At 36.3% G+C, this 20,589-nt stretch overlaps 1 protein-coding gene and 2 non-coding genes across 3 annotated transcripts; 1 reads left to right on the plus strand and 2 right to left on the minus strand.

Moving 5' to 3' along the window:
* Positions 1–9,213: 9,213 nt before the first annotated feature.
* Positions 9,214–9,286, minus strand: Trnar-ucg (transfer RNA arginine (anticodon UCG)). The gene has a single exon. It is a non-coding gene; the product is annotated as a tRNA-Arg (tRNA).
* Positions 9,287–9,358: 72 nt separating this feature from the next.
* On the minus strand, positions 9,359–9,431 carry Trnar-ucg (transfer RNA arginine (anticodon UCG)). The gene has a single exon. It is a non-coding gene; the product is annotated as a tRNA-Arg (tRNA).
* An 8,134-nt stretch (positions 9,432–17,565) lies between these two features.
* LOC143465284 (uncharacterized) lies at positions 17,566–19,908 on the plus strand. Its single transcript, XM_076963503.1, has 4 exons — positions 17,566–17,921; positions 18,035–18,210; positions 18,383–18,507; positions 18,617–19,908. Exons 1-4 carry the CDS (start codon positions 17,772–17,774, stop codon positions 19,486–19,488), a joined length of 1,323 nt encoding a protein of 440 aa, XP_076819618.1. The 5' UTR covers positions 17,566–17,771; the 3' UTR covers positions 19,489–19,908.
* Positions 19,909–20,589: the final 681 nt, after the last annotated feature.

The raw sequence follows: 20,589 nt of genomic DNA on the forward strand, positions 1-20,589 counted from the left end.
TGATCACATTAGTATGGCTATTGACAAGATCAATGCCCACATACCGGTAACGCTATTGGGGACAAGAAAATATATCGATGTCAAAGAAAAATTTACAAACATGTACAAGGCTAAATTTTGAAAAGCTAGAAAGCGGCAAGACTAGTGCTTCAAAATAACTTGGTATTTTCACCAGACAAAATGAGTCTTACTTCAAATAAGCAACTTTTGTCGATATCACAAAAGAAAATATGCTCGGCTCAATGGTTGAGGTGTTGTGTAGGCCAGAGTTAGTCGGCCGGTTTGCAGTCATTTAGAACACTTCCTCTTCAAATTCCAATAAAAACCGTTTGAATGGGCCAAGAAGAAAAATGTTTTCAATGATTTATTGCAAATTTATTCTACTTAATGCATGTATATTTCTACGTATTTTACTAAAAATTTATTACGTAAATCGTATTTATGTGTAACCTTCTACTTATGTCTTTTGCAGTCGTTTGGCTCTTTTGCTGTCTGGATATACCTCATTTGCGGCTAATATTTCCAGCGGTTTGCAATCATACCTTTCTTTTCAGCGACAATGTAAATCCATAGATATATTATAAATACTGTAGGATATATATATATACTATAATTAATAATAAGAGTTTTAGAAATGTTTTAATTTTTAAAATATAAAAATATTGCCTGTATAATATATGTATGTATTATATTGATGTATAATTTTCATGAAAGGCCAAGATCATCACAAACAAAGTTTTAATTATTGCATCGAATAACAATGAAAAAAGACCAATAAAGTACAGAGTTGATTTTAGAAAAGGTCCTTGTTAGTTACTTATCTTGTGGCTGGGCCACTCCATTGGACAATTTTATTTCAAATTTTTGTTTTCCTGTTTAATTTGAATTCTTTCGGTGATTACTGTTTTCATAAATGTTTGCGTTTTTTTAACCGCACAGCATTTTATTACTTTACGATTATTTATCAGTTTGATTAAGTTTGCTTTGTTTATTTCTGCTAACAAAGTTTTCTCAGTTTCTATGTGTTGGCGATTCTGCTAAGCACTGCAATGTTGAAATGTACACGCCGCCTGCAACATCATGTGGAGTTAGATATACATCATTTCATACCAACATCTCACAGCTCTCACACACTTATTTCCGTGATGATGAGAATATTCAAGCAATCTTGAACTATTTCGCTGACTTGGCCGAATATTCTTCTGCGGTTTGTTTTATGCAAACGTCAAACGAGTTTTTGCTTCCTCGAAATAACATATATAAATGCGTTCAGTAAGTTAAGGCAGAAACCGAAAAGCAAATTTAGTTCTGCGAGTTGCCAAAGCGAATAAGTTTCGTCAAGACGACATCGAGAAGCGACCAAACACAAAGAAAAGTTATTCTTTATCGAATACATCACAAATTGAGGCAATGAGCTCCCGTAACGGCGATCACGGAATTAGAAAACAAAGTAATCAGCGCTAAATAGCAGAAAAGAACAAAGAATTCGGCACAGCTAATTTGGCATCACAATCCTTTTCTCTGAATCGCAAGTCAGGTATATTATGTACAATTTTCGGAAACTTTCCAATTACAGGCTTGCCTTTGTACCTATCGCCAATACTTGCATGATATCTTATACCTAACTATATTTATCCATAGTACGGTTCTTGAAAAGCAACCACTAACTATAATTTGTAATTAAAACGTCATGCACCGATTTCCACCACAAAAACAATCAACAAAGGCACAACCGAGGGAAGAGTTGGCACAGTGTGAATCAATCTTAATTATGTCGACTTAGCCATCGTGCTTCGCTAAGCACACAGTAGTTGAAATAATTATCATGGAATGTACCACCGACGAAAATTGATGAATGACAGAATTTTCGTGTTTTTTATTAAAAATAGTTAAAGTATTCTACAGAGTGGGATTTTAGTGGGTGTCTCGATGCCATGGCAACCACTGATATTTTAATGATTGGTCTTCACTGCACAATGAGGTTGCCCATGTGACTGATGTCTGGATAACGCCATTGTTTAAGGTGTGATCTGTGCCAGACCTTGCTATGCGCACAGCATAAAGATTGTTTTCAGAGATGCAGGAATTAGGCTAACTCCTTCAATTGTGACCAGACCATTTGAAAGAAAAACAGCTGAGTTTTTACGAAAATTTAGACCTAAAAAACCTGCATGCTTGATTGTGTCTGTAGACAAATTAAGCTTAGTTTACCAGAGTTGACCATCCAACTTTGTCAAGGGGCACCCAATGTCAATTTATAATAAATAAGGAATTGAAGCTTTAGTGCACGTCATCATAGTAAAATTTGCATCTTTGCATGCACGAAAACTAGCCTATCATACCAGTAGGCTACTTTTCAGTGGTTACCAGTGATATCGGTACAAGGTGAAATCGGTACGATTTTTTAATACTGTTTTCGGTCCTCTGCCTCTTTTTTTTGCTTTCGTTTTTTATTTCTTGGTTTTCACTAGGCCTAACAGCAGACGTTTTGTTTTAATGCCATGCGGTCCCTTTGGACAAAAATATTGTACTGTAAAACAATGGACAAATGCCTAAGTTATATAGGTCTAGAACACAATGGGCCTACCTGACCACAGTAGATCCGTAATTTAATACCAGTAATAGGCTAGAAGAACATGCAACCTTTAACGTATACAATCGTAGGCGCGTAGCCCGTAACTTATAGGTATATGCTAGTTTTTTTGGCGTTTTTTAGTTAGATTTCGATGGTAGTTAGACTTAGACTACAAGTATAGGCCTAGCTGAGGCCAAAGATACCTGAGCCCAGCCATCAGATATCTTTTGGCAGACACTGTCTGGTTGCTTGACAAAATCAAGCAAGCAGATATTTTGTTAAAAACAGTACTGTATACTATACGATATTAATAACAAAGCCAAACAAATTAACTACCGAAAAAAATTATTAAAACATTAAAATTTTTTTAACATGAATGCAATTAAAAAATAGCGGAAAAATCCTACAGCTGCTAATTACGATCGTGTCTGTCGACATTAATTAGTAATTTCTATGGCGGCAGACCAATTTGAAGTTATCGAAAATGAATTGAAGTTTAACATGTTAAAGTTAGATTTCGATGAGCAACGATGTCCAAAATCGCAGTCAAACGTAAATAAAATCGGAAATTGAGGAAAAAATCGTATTGTCGTTAATTACGATCTAATTACGGTCTGCCGCCACAGAAGTCACCCTAGTTAAGTCTCTGCTTTTGGGACGCTATTTTTGAAGGGCCGCAGCCTGCTTCGCTGCTTCTGGCCGGTGGTGGGGGATAAAGCTCCGATTGTAGTCAATCTCCATGATCATGAGGACCATGTGCTGGCCTAGGAGCAGGCGGGGCCGCTGAAGGCGGTGTAGCAGCCGTTGGGGGCTTTTTGGTTTGTCGCTGGTTGGCGCCCTCGAGATGCTCCCCACACGTGTTGATTGCCGCACTGCACGTTCGTTTTACCATCCCTTTCTTCTCTGCACTGCCTGCGCGCAGGACATCAGTTCGAATAAATCCTTGAACTAAGAAGGTCATGTTCTTTCCTTTAAATATGAGCGAAGCTAACAGACAACTGAAGCAGCAGACTTCTGGGTAAGGAGTCAGCAGCGGAACAACGCAACAACAACCTTCGCCATAGCAGTACTGGAGTGCCACACTGTATGCAAAGCAGAGCTGCATTGCTGAACAGAATAGCTTAATGTAAAAAGTGAAATAAACCAGGGTGGGTTTGCACGATTTAAAGCAGAAACATTTTCCGCCGACAGTTTGGCATCATCAGTCTGTCAAAACAATTAAAATAACATAAAAGCATTAGCGTCTTAACCGAAAATTACAAAAACTAAAATTTATATAGGCCTACCAATGAAATACATTAGCCCCCTTTGGTAAACAAAACAGCTGTGTTCTGCTCGAACAAGTGTGGTGAATGAGTTAGGTACAATCACCGAGTGATCAAGTGATGTAAAAGATAAACGAAAAACAAAGCACTTAAAATAGTAAACAGCAAAACTTATACGTGCTGGGATGACAAGTAATAGTCAGCATTAAATTTAAATTTGTTCCATACGGGATACGGCTCTATATGGCTAGACTATTTTTTAGAAAAATTGTTTATAGTTTGGGCGCCGTACTGAGATGCCCAGCTCATTGGGCAGCTTAAAGCAGTCCTTGATGCTCTGGGTCAAGAATGACCTGGTCTACGATTGCTTCCCCGCGTCGGAACTCGGAACCCAGTCCACTTTTCATTGAAAGTTTAATCAGAGTTTTTATTATTATGCCGCGATCGTATTAGAAATTTTGCAGTTACCAAAACAAACGTTGGTGTCAAATTTCGTCTCAAACTAAACGCACGTTTTGTAAACACTGTGAAAAAGTTATGAAGACCGAAGTTACATGCACTTGATCAATGAAATTACAATGCTGTAGAACTAATGACATTGAAGTGCATTGTGTTGATGAAGACGGCTTTCTGAGAGACAAATACTGACAATGGGACTTGGAAAGGTATGGAATGGGCCAAAAAGCGATTTTAGTGAAATCGATTAGTGTGGATTAATCCCATTGGCTACAGAGAGATGCTAATCGCCACTCATCAAGCGTAAACAAAATTTTTAGATTGTGTAGTTTAAGAAATAACGACTGCATTTAAAAAAAAAACAACAGTTAAAATTTGCGTTTCCTGTGAGGTTTTTAATAATAGAATATTGTATATTTGAAGATGTTGACATTATTATAGCGTTAGTACGTTCTGTCCTATATATGCAGTTGTAAAGTTTCACATCACCGAGGAGGTAAACTAATCCATTTTATTACGATACTAAAACCAAGTTGATTTAATTCTTACGGTCTGGCTCGCCAAAGCAGTTGGTCCCTATTTGTAATATGTTTGTTAGTAAAAATTAATCGTTAAGACTAGCCTGATACAATACGGCAAACATTACAGTTGTCTGCGCGGTGGCGTCTGAGAGCACCTGCCTTGTAAAAATGCGAACCGGGTGGAAGTCCCAGTAGGGCTACCGTCGTAATACCCTTAAGCAAGGTATAAACAACTTTTGCTCCTGTTCAGTGGTCCAGGTGAACAGTTTCAAATTCAGGCAATAAAATGTAAAATCTGAAGAAACAAATTGGAAAATGTGCATGCATAGGAACCTGTCATAAGACAATCTCTGTAACAGGGATTCGAGCGATGAGAAGTCATCAACGGCGAGTTCATGGTTGTGGAAAAATTTTCCTCAATCCTAGGATTAAAAATGTGATACCATGCCATAACATACCAACAGTTGAAGTTATGACATAATCCTGGTACAAGATAAAGCGTTACCTACCGAACGGCTTAGGTCAGCAGCAAAACTATTTTAGTTACACTTTTCCATCGTAAGACCAATGACATCAACATTCACTACAGCTGCTGCCTACTGGTCAAGTACAGCTACTAGAAAACGACACCCTGCTAAAACTACGCAAATACACAAGTACACCACATTCGATATATCAAACTGTGGCAAATGTAGCTGCTAAATACCAAAATGTAGCTGCTATAACTATAGTAGCTAATGAAGCCAATGTAACTAATGTATTAGCTAATGTAGCTTATGTAACTAATATAGATACATTAGTTACACAAGCTACATTTTGATATACAAAGTGGTCCGAAAAGAGGTGAATAACAGGACCGCACACAAAATATTTTGAAATAATACGCAATAAATTGTTGTATTTGCCAGTAATGGAACAACTGTATTGTGTTCTAAAAAATACTCTATGGCAACCTTACGTCCAGGCTTAGTTTATCATTTAGGTCAGTGTTAAAGGGGGCAAACTTTTTTGCAGCGGGCAATTTATGGCGGATGAATGTGAAATGCCGTGTACACAACAATTTTGTAACGCCGTACAACCTGTTTATTTTATTTTTGAGAGTGACTGTTTCACAATATGTAGGTCACGCAGCCCGTTGTTATAGATAGGCGGTTAGGTTAGAAGAAAAGCTATGGAGAAAGTAGATTTTAACTATTCAAGGTTCTATTGGAGTTAAATTTAGATAAGAAGGTATAATATTTAGGTTAGGCTTAGGCTACTATAGGCTATGTCTTATAAAGTAAAGTTGGTGAAGAGGAAACTGTGAAAATATCTTTGAACGCTCGTTTTTTCCGGTGAAATAGTAGTAGCCTTTATGTTTTGCTAGGATCAGTGAAGCTTTCTCATAAACAAAGTTTTCTTAAGGCCAGTGCTCTTTACTCACATCATAATTAACGTTGCATATAGCCTGCACGAGTGAAGTTTTTACTTTCTATCGCTAGATGGCGTATTCACTTAAACAAAAAATATATTTTTGCTTATTAATCAAAACTATCACACACTAATTTATTACTTCAGTAAATAATTAATTTTGAATAAAAGTTTTGGTTAGCCGCAAGAATGATTTTGGATACCATTGCTTTATATATCCCCTATAATTTGTCAATCATTTCCTGCTCGCATAGATAAGTCTTGGATAGTGGATAATGGATAATGGATAAGTGTTGGATAATGGATTCTGTTTGGCGTACATGTCTTAGACTTTTACGAAATTTACTATCATCGTTTGCAAACATACAGCAGGTGCTGAATGTAATAAAGTCACTCAATTAAGGACCTAATAATTGTTATGTAAATCGTTCAACATTAGTAGACAATTTTGCTGAAATATGCTGATGATAAAGTCATATGGACGGACGATTTAAGGTCGAGGAACATGAGTGAGCAAACAATGTCAGGAGTTTCTTGACATGTTAATTGCATATTCAACGTTAAACAGATTGTTTGCTTTGCTTTGCCATATGACTTCTGGAAAATTACATTGCTGTTTTCGGAATTGGATCACGCCACGCGGTCACAAACAAAATGTTTGCTGATGGTAGCGGTTTATCGTAAAAAAACTCTAATTTGTGCAATTGATACTTTAGGTATGATGGGGAATGATATGATATAAAACTGAAATTAAGCATAAGTTAATGCTTGGTTTTGTACAATTATCCAGCAACTAAACACTAAGCGACTTAGAAATTTGTTACAAGCGGAAAACATTCGTGCATAGGAAAGAATTTGTGCTAAATTTTTCGTAATCCTTTGTCTCACGAAAATGCCCTGCTGCGCAGAAATACAGCAAAAATTGGCTAAATTCCCAGATGAAATTAACGTGATAGTCTTTTGCCTGTAAAGCAATTAGTCGTTGCCCTCTTCGGTTGTTCCGCAATTTGCACACGGACAGCAGAGAGTTAAAAATTTATTTTGCTACGAAAGCAAGGTTATCGCCGTTTTAGGGCGAATATCAAAACCCCAACTCACATATAGACCTATAGCCCAGAGCGAAACTCCACTGAACAGGGATGTGCCGAACCCAAGCCCGAAGGCTCGGCACGAACGTCACCGTTTTTATGCGTAATTCTTGCGAACCCAGTCTTACCCATGGTTTTATTCCAGCGTTTGCTTTTTCGACAAAAATATTAAATATTGCAATATTTTTTACTAGGAATTATTCTTAATCTCGCTGTGTCTTTCATTAAGTTCATGAAATTAGTGCATGACATTTGTCCCACATATAGGCGGTGTCACTGCGAACTGCAATGTTTCTCTTCTTCTTTTTGTTAAATACGTAAACGCGAAAATGTTATTTAAACAATAATACATGGCCTAGAAAAAAGCTCTCTTTGATATAGCTTCTATTATCACATCAACTATTATTATAAGTAGTAGACTATTTATAGCGATCGAAGATATAGATTTTGGATGTATAGAGATGTAGCCAAAACTGTATTGATGACGACCATTCTGCCTTCAAAATTTAGTTTCCTGGTTTGCTTTAATATGATGTCATAGGTTTGGGAACGCACGAGCTTTAAGTTTAAGGGCTCGGGTTCGCTCGAACTCTGAGTCGCCAACCATGCAACAGCCAAGCTCGAGAGCGAAAAAAAAACAAAAATAAACTGAGATGCGATGCAGTTAGATGAGTTGTGTTTTTGATTGGTTCGCGCACTCGGAACACACTCATTCTTTGGAATTGGTCATCATCCTTCAGTATAGCTGTGAAGACAACAACCAAACTTGATGACATAACACGCAAAATAACTATCGCAAACAAAACAAATTGGTAACCAAAACGTAGCGTTGTGTATTGCACATAATCATCAGAAACAAACGACATATTAACTTGTAAGAAGACATGCAATTTGCTGAAAAAGATGACGGTGTTTTGAAGGAAATCGCTGTGTAGTTTGAAACAGTAAGATTAGCAATTAGTGTGGCGTTTGAAACTCAGCAGTAGAGATACTAAAACTTAACTAAAAGAAATATATTGAACAGCATTGATTGAATACTAAAGTAAAGGTTTTGTCTCATTTACTTTATGAAGTCGCGTGTTGAAGCTACCCAAATTGGCCACAAGGAATTTACTGTAATTGTGGGTGGACAATGGACATCGCCACTCAGGCTTGTTTAATTGGGTACATAATCTAGACTTCTGTGACAAATTGCGGTTTCAGTTACGATTAGTTTTTAATAGGTTTTTGATCTACCTCAAGCAATCACGTTTAAACTTTATGCAAAGTGTTATTTATGTTAGACTGCAATATCGCGCAACTAGCCTACTTGTAGGCTTATTCGTCACCTTTCGGAAATTTCAGTTTTTACTTATTCCTGCACGCAGTTACACTTTAACGCGTTACTTTAGATCGCGATTTTAATACGGTTGAATGTCTCGAAACTTTTTTAATTAGTCGGATCACCAAAGTTCTGGGCAACTGTTAAACGTTGTTGAGAGCTTTAAAAATTTCTCTGTGACGTTTTAAAAACGTTAAGTTGTTAGCTGTGTATAGGCCTATTGTGCTTTTACATATTACTTTCTTTGTAATGTAGTTTTCAGATTCTAAACTAAATCTACCTTTTAATTTTAATTTAATTATTCTAAATCTAACTTTTAATTTGTTATGTTAAAACAGTGTTACATTCATTTACGTCATGTCAACAAGAAGCAGTGAAAAATATCTTCGAACGGACAACTTTCCCTGGTGAAATAGTGGCAGCTTAACCAGATACAGATACCGTAGTTTAGTTTTTTTAAACCTAGTTGCAGTATTTCATATTATCGACGAAATTCTTCTGAATCTTAAAAAGCACCGAGCCCACAAACTTTTGTGTTGATGATTTTTAACATAGTAATGAGTACGAAAAAAAAGTGTGACCACAGAGGGACTCGAACCCCCAATCTTCTGATTCGAAGTCAGACGCCTTATCCATTAGGCCATGCGGCCGACAGAAAATATCCAACATAGTAAGATACATTACTAACTTTTTTAACATAGTAATAAGTACGAAAAAAAGTGTGACCACAGAGGGACTCGAACCCCCAATCTTCTGATCCGAAGTCAGACGCCTTATCCATTAGGCCATGCGGCCGACGGATGGATATTAAACAAATCGGTTTATATAAAGACATAAACCGTAAGGGCTCGGGCAAATCGTGTTGTTGATGTTTAGTAAAAGCTGTTTCTTTTCTATGTAGAACAAAACGTTATGTACAAAAAAGTCTTCGAAATTAACTGCAGGCGGATTTTCTCAGGAATTTGCAAAACAATTTTGGAAAAGGTATAGGGCCAACTAAGTTTTAAAAATGTTGTATTAAACTTTCAGCCAAATGCACTCACAACATGGATGAAAGGTTTAATTGCCATCACGACCAATTAAATTATTCTAAAAATCTCGTATGTCGGTAAAACTTCTTCAGTCTTTAGATGTAAAATACAAGCAGCGTTAAAAACGAAATTTGACGTAGAACTTAAAAGTATGTTTACTTCACTCAAAGTACAAAACTATATTAACAATAAGTCCTATATTGCGATGAATTTGCTATCTAATGTCGTATATCAGTTTTCATGTCCATATGATATAGATCAGGGATATCCTACCTGCGGCCCACCTGAGATTTTTGTGCGGCCCGCTAGTCATTTTCATTCCAAGTAGTAGGCTATTTTGAACTTTGAATCTTAGCCTAATTAAAATGTACCAGTTAGCTCTTTATGTACCCATTTTTCTTGAAACTTAATAGGTTCTGCGGCCCAATGAATTATTTCAAGTGACAATGCGGCCCACTATAATAAAAGGTTGGACATCCCTGATATAGATAATACTGTCATAGGAAAGACTTTTCGACATTTTGGTACCATAGTAGCGGAGCACACACAAATAAAGAAAGCATGTAACAATTCAGCGATCAAAACACACATAGAAACATGCAAAGTATGCAAAGAAGACAATATTGATATATCTCGTTACAAAATTGTCCGAAAATGTCGAAACGATTGTGGAAGTAAAATTCAAGAAGCATTATTAGTAATTAAGTAGGGGAATTTCCATTCGAGAATGGCACTACTTTCCTTTTAAAAATTTGCTAGAGTCCAGACACAATATCCCATCTTGTCTAGTACAATGCAGTTTACCGCTTTGCATGTCCTTTTTGTTTAACTACCATGTCCCACAAATCATCACAAACTGATTATGTTCCCACCATTATCTTTGTCTCCTGCATGCTGATAGCTCATATTTCTTATTTATTTATTCTATTCCCTTTTTGCTCTAATATAACATTGTAGAGTATGTAATTTGATAATCAATTATTGTTTTCATCCCAGCTTTGATAAAGAACAAATGTTGTTCGAAACATGTAAGCATTTTTTAAATAAAATCCTAAAACCTGCTTTTGTGGATCTCATTGCAGCAACTTGGTATGTAAAGTCTGGCTCAATCCTACCAAAGTTTTAAAAGATTAGGCTAGTTCCGTTTTATACTTGAACAAGATATGCTTTCCTGCCAATATTTGTTTCGAGAAAATCACAAGTTCGAAATAACCAATTTTTTAGTACGTCAACGTAACCTACCTCTAGCTCTTACTACTTAATCTAAAATAACCTAACTTCAATTTAACTTGATTTACTCAAGTCAACGTTTTGCGTATATTTATTCTTAAAGATCAAAAGCAAAACAGAAATTGGCTTTATTCTAGTTACTGAAAAATGGTGTAAGCTAAGCCAAATATTGTAATATTTTTATTCCTAAATAGGCCACGTTACATTTGTGGTTCGTGGTTACGTGGTTAAAGCTTGAGTTGTCCTGGCTATGTTCAATGAGTCTCGAATCTGTCGTTCGTGAAATCTTCCTCAGCCAGAATTCTGATATTATTGAACTTGCATTCAACTCAACAAAGTATATGTCCATGTAAATGTTAATTTTATTGACATCGTAATGCATTCCAATTCCACTAAAGATTAGAATAATATCACAAGACACAGGCTTGTGTACTAGACACATGAAAGTCCAAATTAGACTGGAAGGGGTGATACAGGTGAACGCTTATACTTATATCATGAAAATTGTGCACATCTTCTTCGTGTGGAGTAGATGGTTCTTTAATTTCAGAGAGGGAACAAAAACCTCATATTGTAAGGCAGGTGTTTGTTAGCCAACTGACCAGGGTTTCATCCATTATTGTCAGACCACGGTTTCCACAAGGATGGCGGTATGTGGGACAAGATGTTATGACGTGGTCTGCAGTCTGCTCTTCTGCACCACACTCACAGGCCGCAGATGGAGCCGTACCCCATTTGTGCATAATTGAGCGGAAGAGGCCAACGCCAGTTCTAAGGCGATTGAGCTTGGTCCAAGCACACCTGTGAAAATGCATTCCCGGTGGTGATGTGCTGGCCTTCGAAAGGTAGCCATGGAGTCTGGAGGAGTTTTCTTGCCACTCCATGCTCCATTTTTAATCCACCCAGCTTGCCACATTGGTGCTTGACTGGTTAAATTCATTCAGTAAATCCAATGCAGCAGGGACAAATGGGTGCCTCGACTTAAGCTGCCGGTGTCCTCTAAGTGGAGGAGACAGGAGCCGGTTATGCAGAAGATGCCCAGGCTCCAGGGCTCGGCGTGCTAGAGACAGTGTGGCTCTCTTGCGGCGAAGCTCAGATGGGTGGATACCTGCTAGGACAAACAGGTTGTCTATTGGTGTGGGGCGCAGGCATCCAGTCACTAAGCGCAGAGCGTCATTTATCGGCTTATCTATGAGACGATATCTATGAGTGCACATCATTGCACCAGACAGGAAAATGTATAGGCCTGCAGTTTATTATTGTCGACACTTTCAGGGATGCTTGTGTCTTGTGATTATAACATAAACACAATGTCTTTGGTTACGTGATTTCAAATAAAATGCCTATTTATTAAATTATCTATATTATATATGCATGTTTCTATAACTTCTACGTTATACTAGTCCCTTCCTAGAAGTGGAAAGAACGAAAGCAGAGAGTGATATCGATTTCGTAAATCACATCGAAACGAGTCCATGACAAAAATGAGACATTGGAATAGCATCTAAGATAAGAACAACGCTGTGGTAATATAATTTATTGTATATATGAAATAGTAGTGCACTGTTAAAATATACGAAGTGACTATTTCACCGTATTTCACCAGACTATTTCACGCAGCTTATTGTTAAAGATACGCGGTTAGGTCAGGAGAATTGGTATGCAAAAGGGTGATGTTAATTATTTAAGTTTTTCTTGAGATAGATTTAGATCAGGTCTAGGTTATTATGTTATAACATTTAAGTTAAGTTGACAAGAAGCTGTCAAAAATAGCTTCAAAGCGCACGATTTTTTTCCAGTGAAATATTGCTAGCCTAAAATATACTCAATTACGCTAATGACTACGGTGTAAAACAAAGTTAAAAAATGACTCCCTTAAAAATACTCGAAAAACAGGTCTGTTATAGCCTTAGAATCCATGTGTTGCTGCCAATTTCACTCATCTACACGTAACATATGGTAAGCTATGGGCAAACTGTAACGCATTAGTGCGTCTCGCGAGAAAAAATAAACGTGTAAAATGATTCGTACTTGAGCAGATATACGTAGTTTAGGTACGAGTGAATCTGCTTGATTAGGGGCGGTGTTGTCAATGAGCTTTCTGCAAACAGACCTCATTGCATTTGAGCCATGCACGGTGAGTCGGGCTATATTTATATATATAAAAGTATTAAACATATAAAAAGAAACTGGGTCCAAGCACGTGTTCATTATCGTTTAATAAAATTAATCATCAAATTGACGAACTTACACAATTTTTGTAGGAGGTCAAGTTTTCTTTTTAACCCACAAGCTCAGGTTGAGCTTTACACGGTCCTGCATTGACATAAACCGCAGCCCACGACACTGTGGTTTCCGTATTCCTTATTCTACACAATGTAAACGAAGCTTTGATAGACCGCATAGTAAAAACTATGTGCATCAACTTTCGTGTAACCTTATCACTAACCTATATAGTTTTTGAGATCTGGAAAATAAAATGTTAGCAGAATAACTTTGTTTTGGTTCGACGCGACAACGAACACTCTGTTAAATTCCAGCTTTTAACTTAGTTGATTGTTTTCGTCAATTGAACAATACAATCAGTTTTCCACTTAGAAATTCCTAAATCGAAGCTAAGATACGATTAAATCTAAAAGCGAAGTAGCGGCGCTGCTATTTTAGGATTACATGATTTGACATGATTACATTTCCGAATTAACGATTTACCATTTCCATCAAGGGAAACGTTGGAGGAAGCAAATTCGTAAATGTTCTATTGTGACGAGCGAAAGACTGGCGTCAGTAACTTAATGCGTGCTTGCAATACATATTCATTATGTTTAATGTGGTGAAAAATAACAATAAATTCATATTGCGATAACCCATAAAATGATGCTTAATCTTTGCGTAACAATGTAGTTTTAGGAAATTTCCATTAGCAAATGGTGAATTAAATCTACAATGGATTGTTTGAAAGAGCTTTTATTTGACGACTTAAAAAAGAAACACACTTAAGAACTGATACTTTAACAAAAAAACTTTCGAACTTGAACAAGCAATAGTTTTATTTTTGCTCATTTGCTTATTGGAGACAATAAAAACAGCGCTGCTAGCTTAGTCTATTAGTTGAAAATAGCATGCCCTAATTCTCCAGAAAAGTAAAAAATTCTATACATTATACAGAAGGCTTAAAACTTGCATGAAAGTAGATGATATTGGCTATTGACTTGCTCATAACAATTAACAAGAACGACTGCTGAATTGAAATAAAACGTTGTATTTTGTACAACGGAAGCTATAAACAATTCTCAACTTGTCTTTTGTAAATAACAGTTGCCCATTTCTTTGCAATGATTTAACTTCTAAATAGCATAATAGCCGAGTGTAGAATAACTCATGAAAATGTGGGTACCAAGGCAACAAGGAAACTCACACCTAGCGTTTCACATTCGAGACAACAATATCAACCGTGATATCAATGCTATTCTGTCAATCACATATTTGTAACAGGGATCGCCTTGTTTGAATTTTTTCGTTCGTGTGGCATCCACGTGCGCTACGTTGATAAATCACTTGTTCGATTTTACGGTTGATTCTCCACTCGCCTTCTACGATCCAAGAGCGTTACAGCAAACACCTGGTCGTTCGAAACAACATTTTTTTGTTCTCGTCCGAGCGAGACCTTTTTGTGGTGAAATTTGGGGATGTTCCGCTTGTGTATATATATAGTGTTTGTCCTGGGCTGTTAGCACAGGCACGAGCGTGTCGAACAGAACCATACAAACTTGTAGTAATCACACGCAAGTCAAACTTAACGCTTCACTATACATCAGTAGAAAACTTCAAAAGGATTCTATACAAAATAAATAAAATGGGTAATCAACTAACTTTTTATTTTCTTTTGATAATATGTGAATATAGTATTGGGCCAACTATATGCAAGACTTTTTTATGATTTTATGAAAGAAAAAACAAAATTTTAACAAAAGCACAGATACTACAAAACGTTTTCTAAAATTGGGACTACGTTTGTTTCAAAGTACAGAATAAAAACAGATATACAGTAGTTGTTTTATATTTTTAAAATATAATATAACGTCGTAACTAAATTTCGATTTTTATGCATTTTGTCTGCCGTTAGATGTCTCACATCTTACATTTTTAATGCGATGAGTTGGCAAAGTTTGTTTACACTGAAGTGGATTTGAAGATTTACAAAACAGAGGATTTTTTACAGTCAAGCTTAGAAAATTGTTTTGAGGTGTCAAGATTATACAGTTATTGTTCATTACTTGGCGCAAAAACAAAAAAAATGTATCAAGGTAATGGAAATGTTTGATGAATTTTAACGAATATTTAAATGCACCTTTCAACAAAAATAGGAAATATATCATTACAGAACAAAGACATCGCTTTTATATTTGCTTTTGGTGTTGTTAATCCTTGTACTTGCAACAATGGCCTCTCATTATGTGCAATCACGTAAGTGCTACCTGACCATTTCCGTTTTGATGAAAACTTTTTGCCGACGGCGCATCTTCAAAAGATTACAAACGTTGATCAAAGAAGTCCCTGAAACAAAGAGCAAACGGAAAACATATCAAAAGAAAAGTCAAGCACTTTTTAAGTTGGCAGGGTCAATTAAACTCATATTGTTGAGGTGGCAAACGACAGTTGCAGACATGTAGGACTGCGAAATAGTGCGCATGATGCATGTGTGGGAAATCTAAAATTTTCGTTAAAGTACTTTCATCTTCGAAGTCATTCTTTTAAGATCCCCTTCTGCCAGCATTGTTTCGGATGTTCCATTAAGGTTTCTTTTTAGATCGGTATTGGTCATAATTGTGGCTATTAATAAATAATAAACTACCAATTAAATAACATTCATAAGCGATACTCACAAACTTGTTAATAAGAGATAAACATTATGCTATCTAACTTTAAAGTTTAATCGGAATAAAAGTGTTAACACGGAAACACACGTTATCTTATTATAAACATTTCAAGCTCACATTACCAAAATTGCAATAAATAGGCTACTTTATTAATTTTCGTAAATTCCTGCTCATGTATAGCGCGTGTAAACGAGTGCGCTGGTGATGCTTTAAATTAAAATAATTCTCAGTCTTTTCAAAATTCACAAACATTTCAAAATTGACCCTTAAAAACGAGTTTATTCGAGTTGTTGTTTGTCCCAAGCCAAAAATAAAATTCAAACCTTGAAGGGATACGCAGTAAGTGATAGTTGCGAGTGATGTCACCATGTGTGTAAAGACAACGCGTGGTTTTGCAAGCATATATTTTTTACTAAACAATCAATTTAAAAATAACTTTACAATTTCTGATCTCAAAAGAAAACTTGTTATTTGAAGTTTGGTAATTTTTCTATAAGTTATTTGTTTATGTTTTTTAAATTATATGTGTTTCACAATTTTCACACCAATTCATTTTTTCTGTAAAACATGGCAAAAGCCTTTATGTAAATATTAAGAAACTTTATTTTGAATTTGGATGAAAATCAATTTGTAAAATATTGCGAATATTTGTTAGAAACCTTTCAATGAAACCGAGAAACAAAACTTCGAACACTTTGCATTTTTGGAAACTGCTGAATATATTGTCAATTCGGATCTTTTGATGAATTACGGTAAATAAAACAAACTCAAAGTTTTGATACAAGTTAAAAGAAATTCTACAAGGGTATTTTACTACACATGCATGTTTGTCCAAACTGAACAGACCATATATAGTGAGCGTAAAATTTCTGCTGCAAGTTTCATACCGAAGTTTTGTATTTAAGGAAAAACTTAATAAACTGGTTATTTCTGCACATTGTTTGACATTATATTTCAACATTTCATTTAGCAATCGTTTTCAATATTCGAAACTGTTTATTGAAAAGAGGATCCTTCCTAGTAAACAAATAAATGTGCAAGTCTTTGATATTTGCTCTGTTATAGTGTATAGTGTATTTATTCCTCGAAAATTTAGTCGTACTTTTAGTTTTCAATAGAGACACATGCAACATGTTCCTTATCAGACAGTGTCGTGGACGCGGATGCGATTTCTGCGCGCTGGCACTGTTTGGTACGTTTTGAAGTTGAACTGAAAGCGCTAGCCAAACGTTTTGTTGCCGAAACAGACATCGTGTTCAGTCGGAACCTGAACGGCAAACTTTTGTTTCTTTGTTTGTCTAAACGTCTGTTGACGATATCATATTGATTAGCACAAACAGTTTGTCTTATAGTCTGACGATATTGCCCGTTCGCTTTCTCTTATTTCATTCTTTTTTTCAGCTGAGACGGCCTTTGTTCCGCGCTGGCGTAGTTTTTTCTTTTTTTTTCTGGTAGTCCCTTTTTCTTTTTTGCGATAGATGAGGGCTGGCATTTAAATGTAGACTGGGATAGAGGTTTAGGTTTCATTCATAAGGAAGCAAGCTTGCTAAAAGAAAATTGAGCCCGGATATTAAGTATAACGAATTATAGGGCTTTAGTTTACGCAAATTAGTTCGGAAGAGTTCGCAAAAGATGGAATTTATGAATTGTACCGTAGCATCTGGCTTGATATGCTTTGCATAAATTTTTATCATTTTTGACAAGGCGAGAATCAGAATCAATGAATCATCCTACTGAAAAAATAAAAGAAACTGATTATGCGATGTACAATGATTGTTTCTTGACTTGAGGAAATGCAAGATTGTCAGATTATATTTATTGAATTTAGATGTAAAATCTAAATTAGTTCAATTAAATTTTGCTGCATTCTTTCTAGGTTCTTCTAATTTTAATATGTGCTGTAAAAACTAAATGCCTTTTGCTAAGCTTGAAATTCCAGCAAATTTAAGCGAACAAGCCTTGTCTACTTATTCTGCTTGTGCAAACTCTTCCCCACAATGAGTTCTTCCAATATCCCCACAAACGATGATGGAAATTGGCAAATTAAGTTTCCCCAGACTTTTCCTGAAAATTCCGATTATGACGGAAAATGTGAAAGCAACGTACCTTGCAGCACGCCAGCGAAAAACATGACTGTTAATAACGAGGTAAGCTCAAAATAAATTAAAATCTACAGGCTGTTATCACCAACATTACCAAACATTGTATTTCCGTAGCATGCAGCATTTCCCAAAATTTAGCCAAACATTGCTTTTTTCAGAAGTCGGACACTAACGACAAGAATGATGCTGTTCGTTCCGGCAAAATCAGGAAAAAACGCCGGCGAGAAAGAAGTCCCGTTACCGAGATAAAGTTGAAGAAGCTTCGAAGAGCAAAAGCCAACGACCGTGAAAGAAATAGAATGCACGGGCTTAATGATGCTCTTGAAGATTTGAGGTAAATGTCGGCCTTTTTGTTTCTTTTGTAATGCATTTATTGACCTTTTACTTGTAATGTATTTTATAACATGAGAAATTTATATCAGTTCATTTGGATCTGATTTAACAGTTTCTGACAAAATGTCTCTAACAGTGTGTAAGTATAGAAATTATTTTATTTCTCTTTGAAGACAAGTTTTACCAACCTATCCCGACGAGACAAAACTTACAAAAATTGAAACCCTAAGGTTTGCATACAACTACATTTGGTGTTTGAATCAAACGCTGAAGAATGGATCTGCTGTTAATGGTTGCGGTAAGTTAGAGTTAGTCAGTTAGTACAGACAAGTAACCTAATACATTTTGTGTTTCAACACAGATTCAATTAAACAATGAAGTTTATAATTATTGGATTTATTTTGCAGATATCAAAACTGCAGCCCAGCAAATGATGGCGTCCATACCCAGTTCACAAAGACCAGAGTTACAAAACGAGTTCGTGATCAGTGAATATTCTACCGAACCCAAAGAAAATTTGACGGTTATTCCTACTCCAATACCATCGCAAACTGGTCAGTTGGGCTATCACTTTGACAATCCGTCTGTCCACAATACCCTTCAACCATTTGGGCAGCACGATCATTTTTACAACCAGCCCTCTGTTCAACCGATCATGCCAAGGATAGCAGAAGATGAAAATTGCGGTGGCATGCAATCCAGTTTTTCCGCGTTAATCGACAACACTGAAGTAGCGGAATGTATCGACGATTTTGCAAACATTCAAACTACTTTTATGGCTTCACAATCGGAATTTGATTTATTGAAGAACGACGACACTCAGGACGGCGAGGTCCGCATATTTTTTCCTGAACAACTCTCATCATCGGGAGCCAACGTCAACAGCAGCAACAGCAACGAAAACAACAACAGTAACTATAGCAAAGATGTTGGCACGAGAGTACTGCCACCAGTTGCGACAATTTCCAACACGTTGCTAGCAAGGAGAAACGTAACATCGCCAATCACTTTATCCAACCCGAATCTTCAATCAAATCCATATTTAGCTCCGATTACACCGCCATTTTCAGCGACTTCGCCCAATTGCTCAAGTCCAATTGTAGCTACCGGCCATCAGTCTCAACAATCGAGCAAACACTTCTGGATGCCGCCAACCCCGAGCGAAAGTGTAAGCATTAACGGGTGCTCGCCCTTCGCTAGCCCGCAGAAACAAGCACCATCTCCTAAAATCATTCTCGATTCATGCATGCTTCAATATCAAATGCAAATAATGCAATAAATTATATATAAGCTTATGTTACTATGTGCTTTTCTGCTACAAATTGTCAACATTTTTTGTTCTTCAAATTGATAAATTTATCACAAATGAAATTGCTATGAGAGTAATAAAGTAAAACTGCAAAAAACGTGCAAAAACTGTTCACTCAATTGTAAGAAGATATTTTCTGCACAACATCGGTGGTAAGAAAAATAATAAGTGTTGAATTTCTTTCATGTTTCTTTACAAAAGGTATTGCCTTTTTTTAAAAACTTGTGACGACAAATGTATAGTGTAATTGTGCCAATATTTATACCTACAGCATGACTACCGCAAACCGACATTGTCGCTAACGTTTCTCGCTCACATATTTTGCCTTTTTAAATAATAAACTCTTTGAAATTTAAATTCCTTTTGTTTTTCGAAATATTTCATGAAATGAAATACAAGGCGTTTTGCAACATAAAGCAAGTGCCTCCCTGAGGTTACAGCTACGCTACTGTTTTTGATTTTTTTTATGTTGGGGCTCTTGACAATTCACAAGATAATTTTTCTATAAACGTTATAAATACACCAAACAGATGTTTATAAGAACAAAATTACTTACTTGGCAGTTGACACCCTCGTCTTGTTATCGAAACGTCTCTGCTATAAAACAAAAATAGCAAGTCAGGTCCCATAACTGTATGAGACTTAATGCTTTGAAAGTGGTATTTTTAGGCCTGTTATATTGAATGGATGCTGCGCTTTGAGTCGCGTGGCACATGGAACTTTGTCGAGTGAAGTTAAATGACATCAAAGCCCTTTTAACGGTGAAAATCCATTTGTTCTCAAAACTAGATCGCCAGCGTTGGGAAAATGGCCACGCGTATAATAGAAATTCCATTGAACGTACGAAGTCGATCGCCGACTGGGATTCGCAGCAGGCGGTTTGATTTTGGTTCTCTCTAGTCAATCCAATACTTTCTGGCCTTAAACGTCAAAAAAAACCGCATATAGCGAGATAAATCTTACGAAGATTCTTTGTACATAAATAAAACCGACCGATCGTTCAATTTTAGGCAAATTTGCATGCTTTTGCTGTGGTTATTACATAGAAAAACTTTTTTCAAACTTAAGATA

Source organism: Clavelina lepadiformis, chromosome 7, assembly GCF_947623445.1.
Source record: "Clavelina lepadiformis chromosome 7, kaClaLepa1.1, whole genome shotgun sequence".
In the NCBI taxonomy this organism is placed as follows: domain Eukaryota; kingdom Metazoa; phylum Chordata; class Ascidiacea; order Aplousobranchia; family Clavelinidae; genus Clavelina; species Clavelina lepadiformis.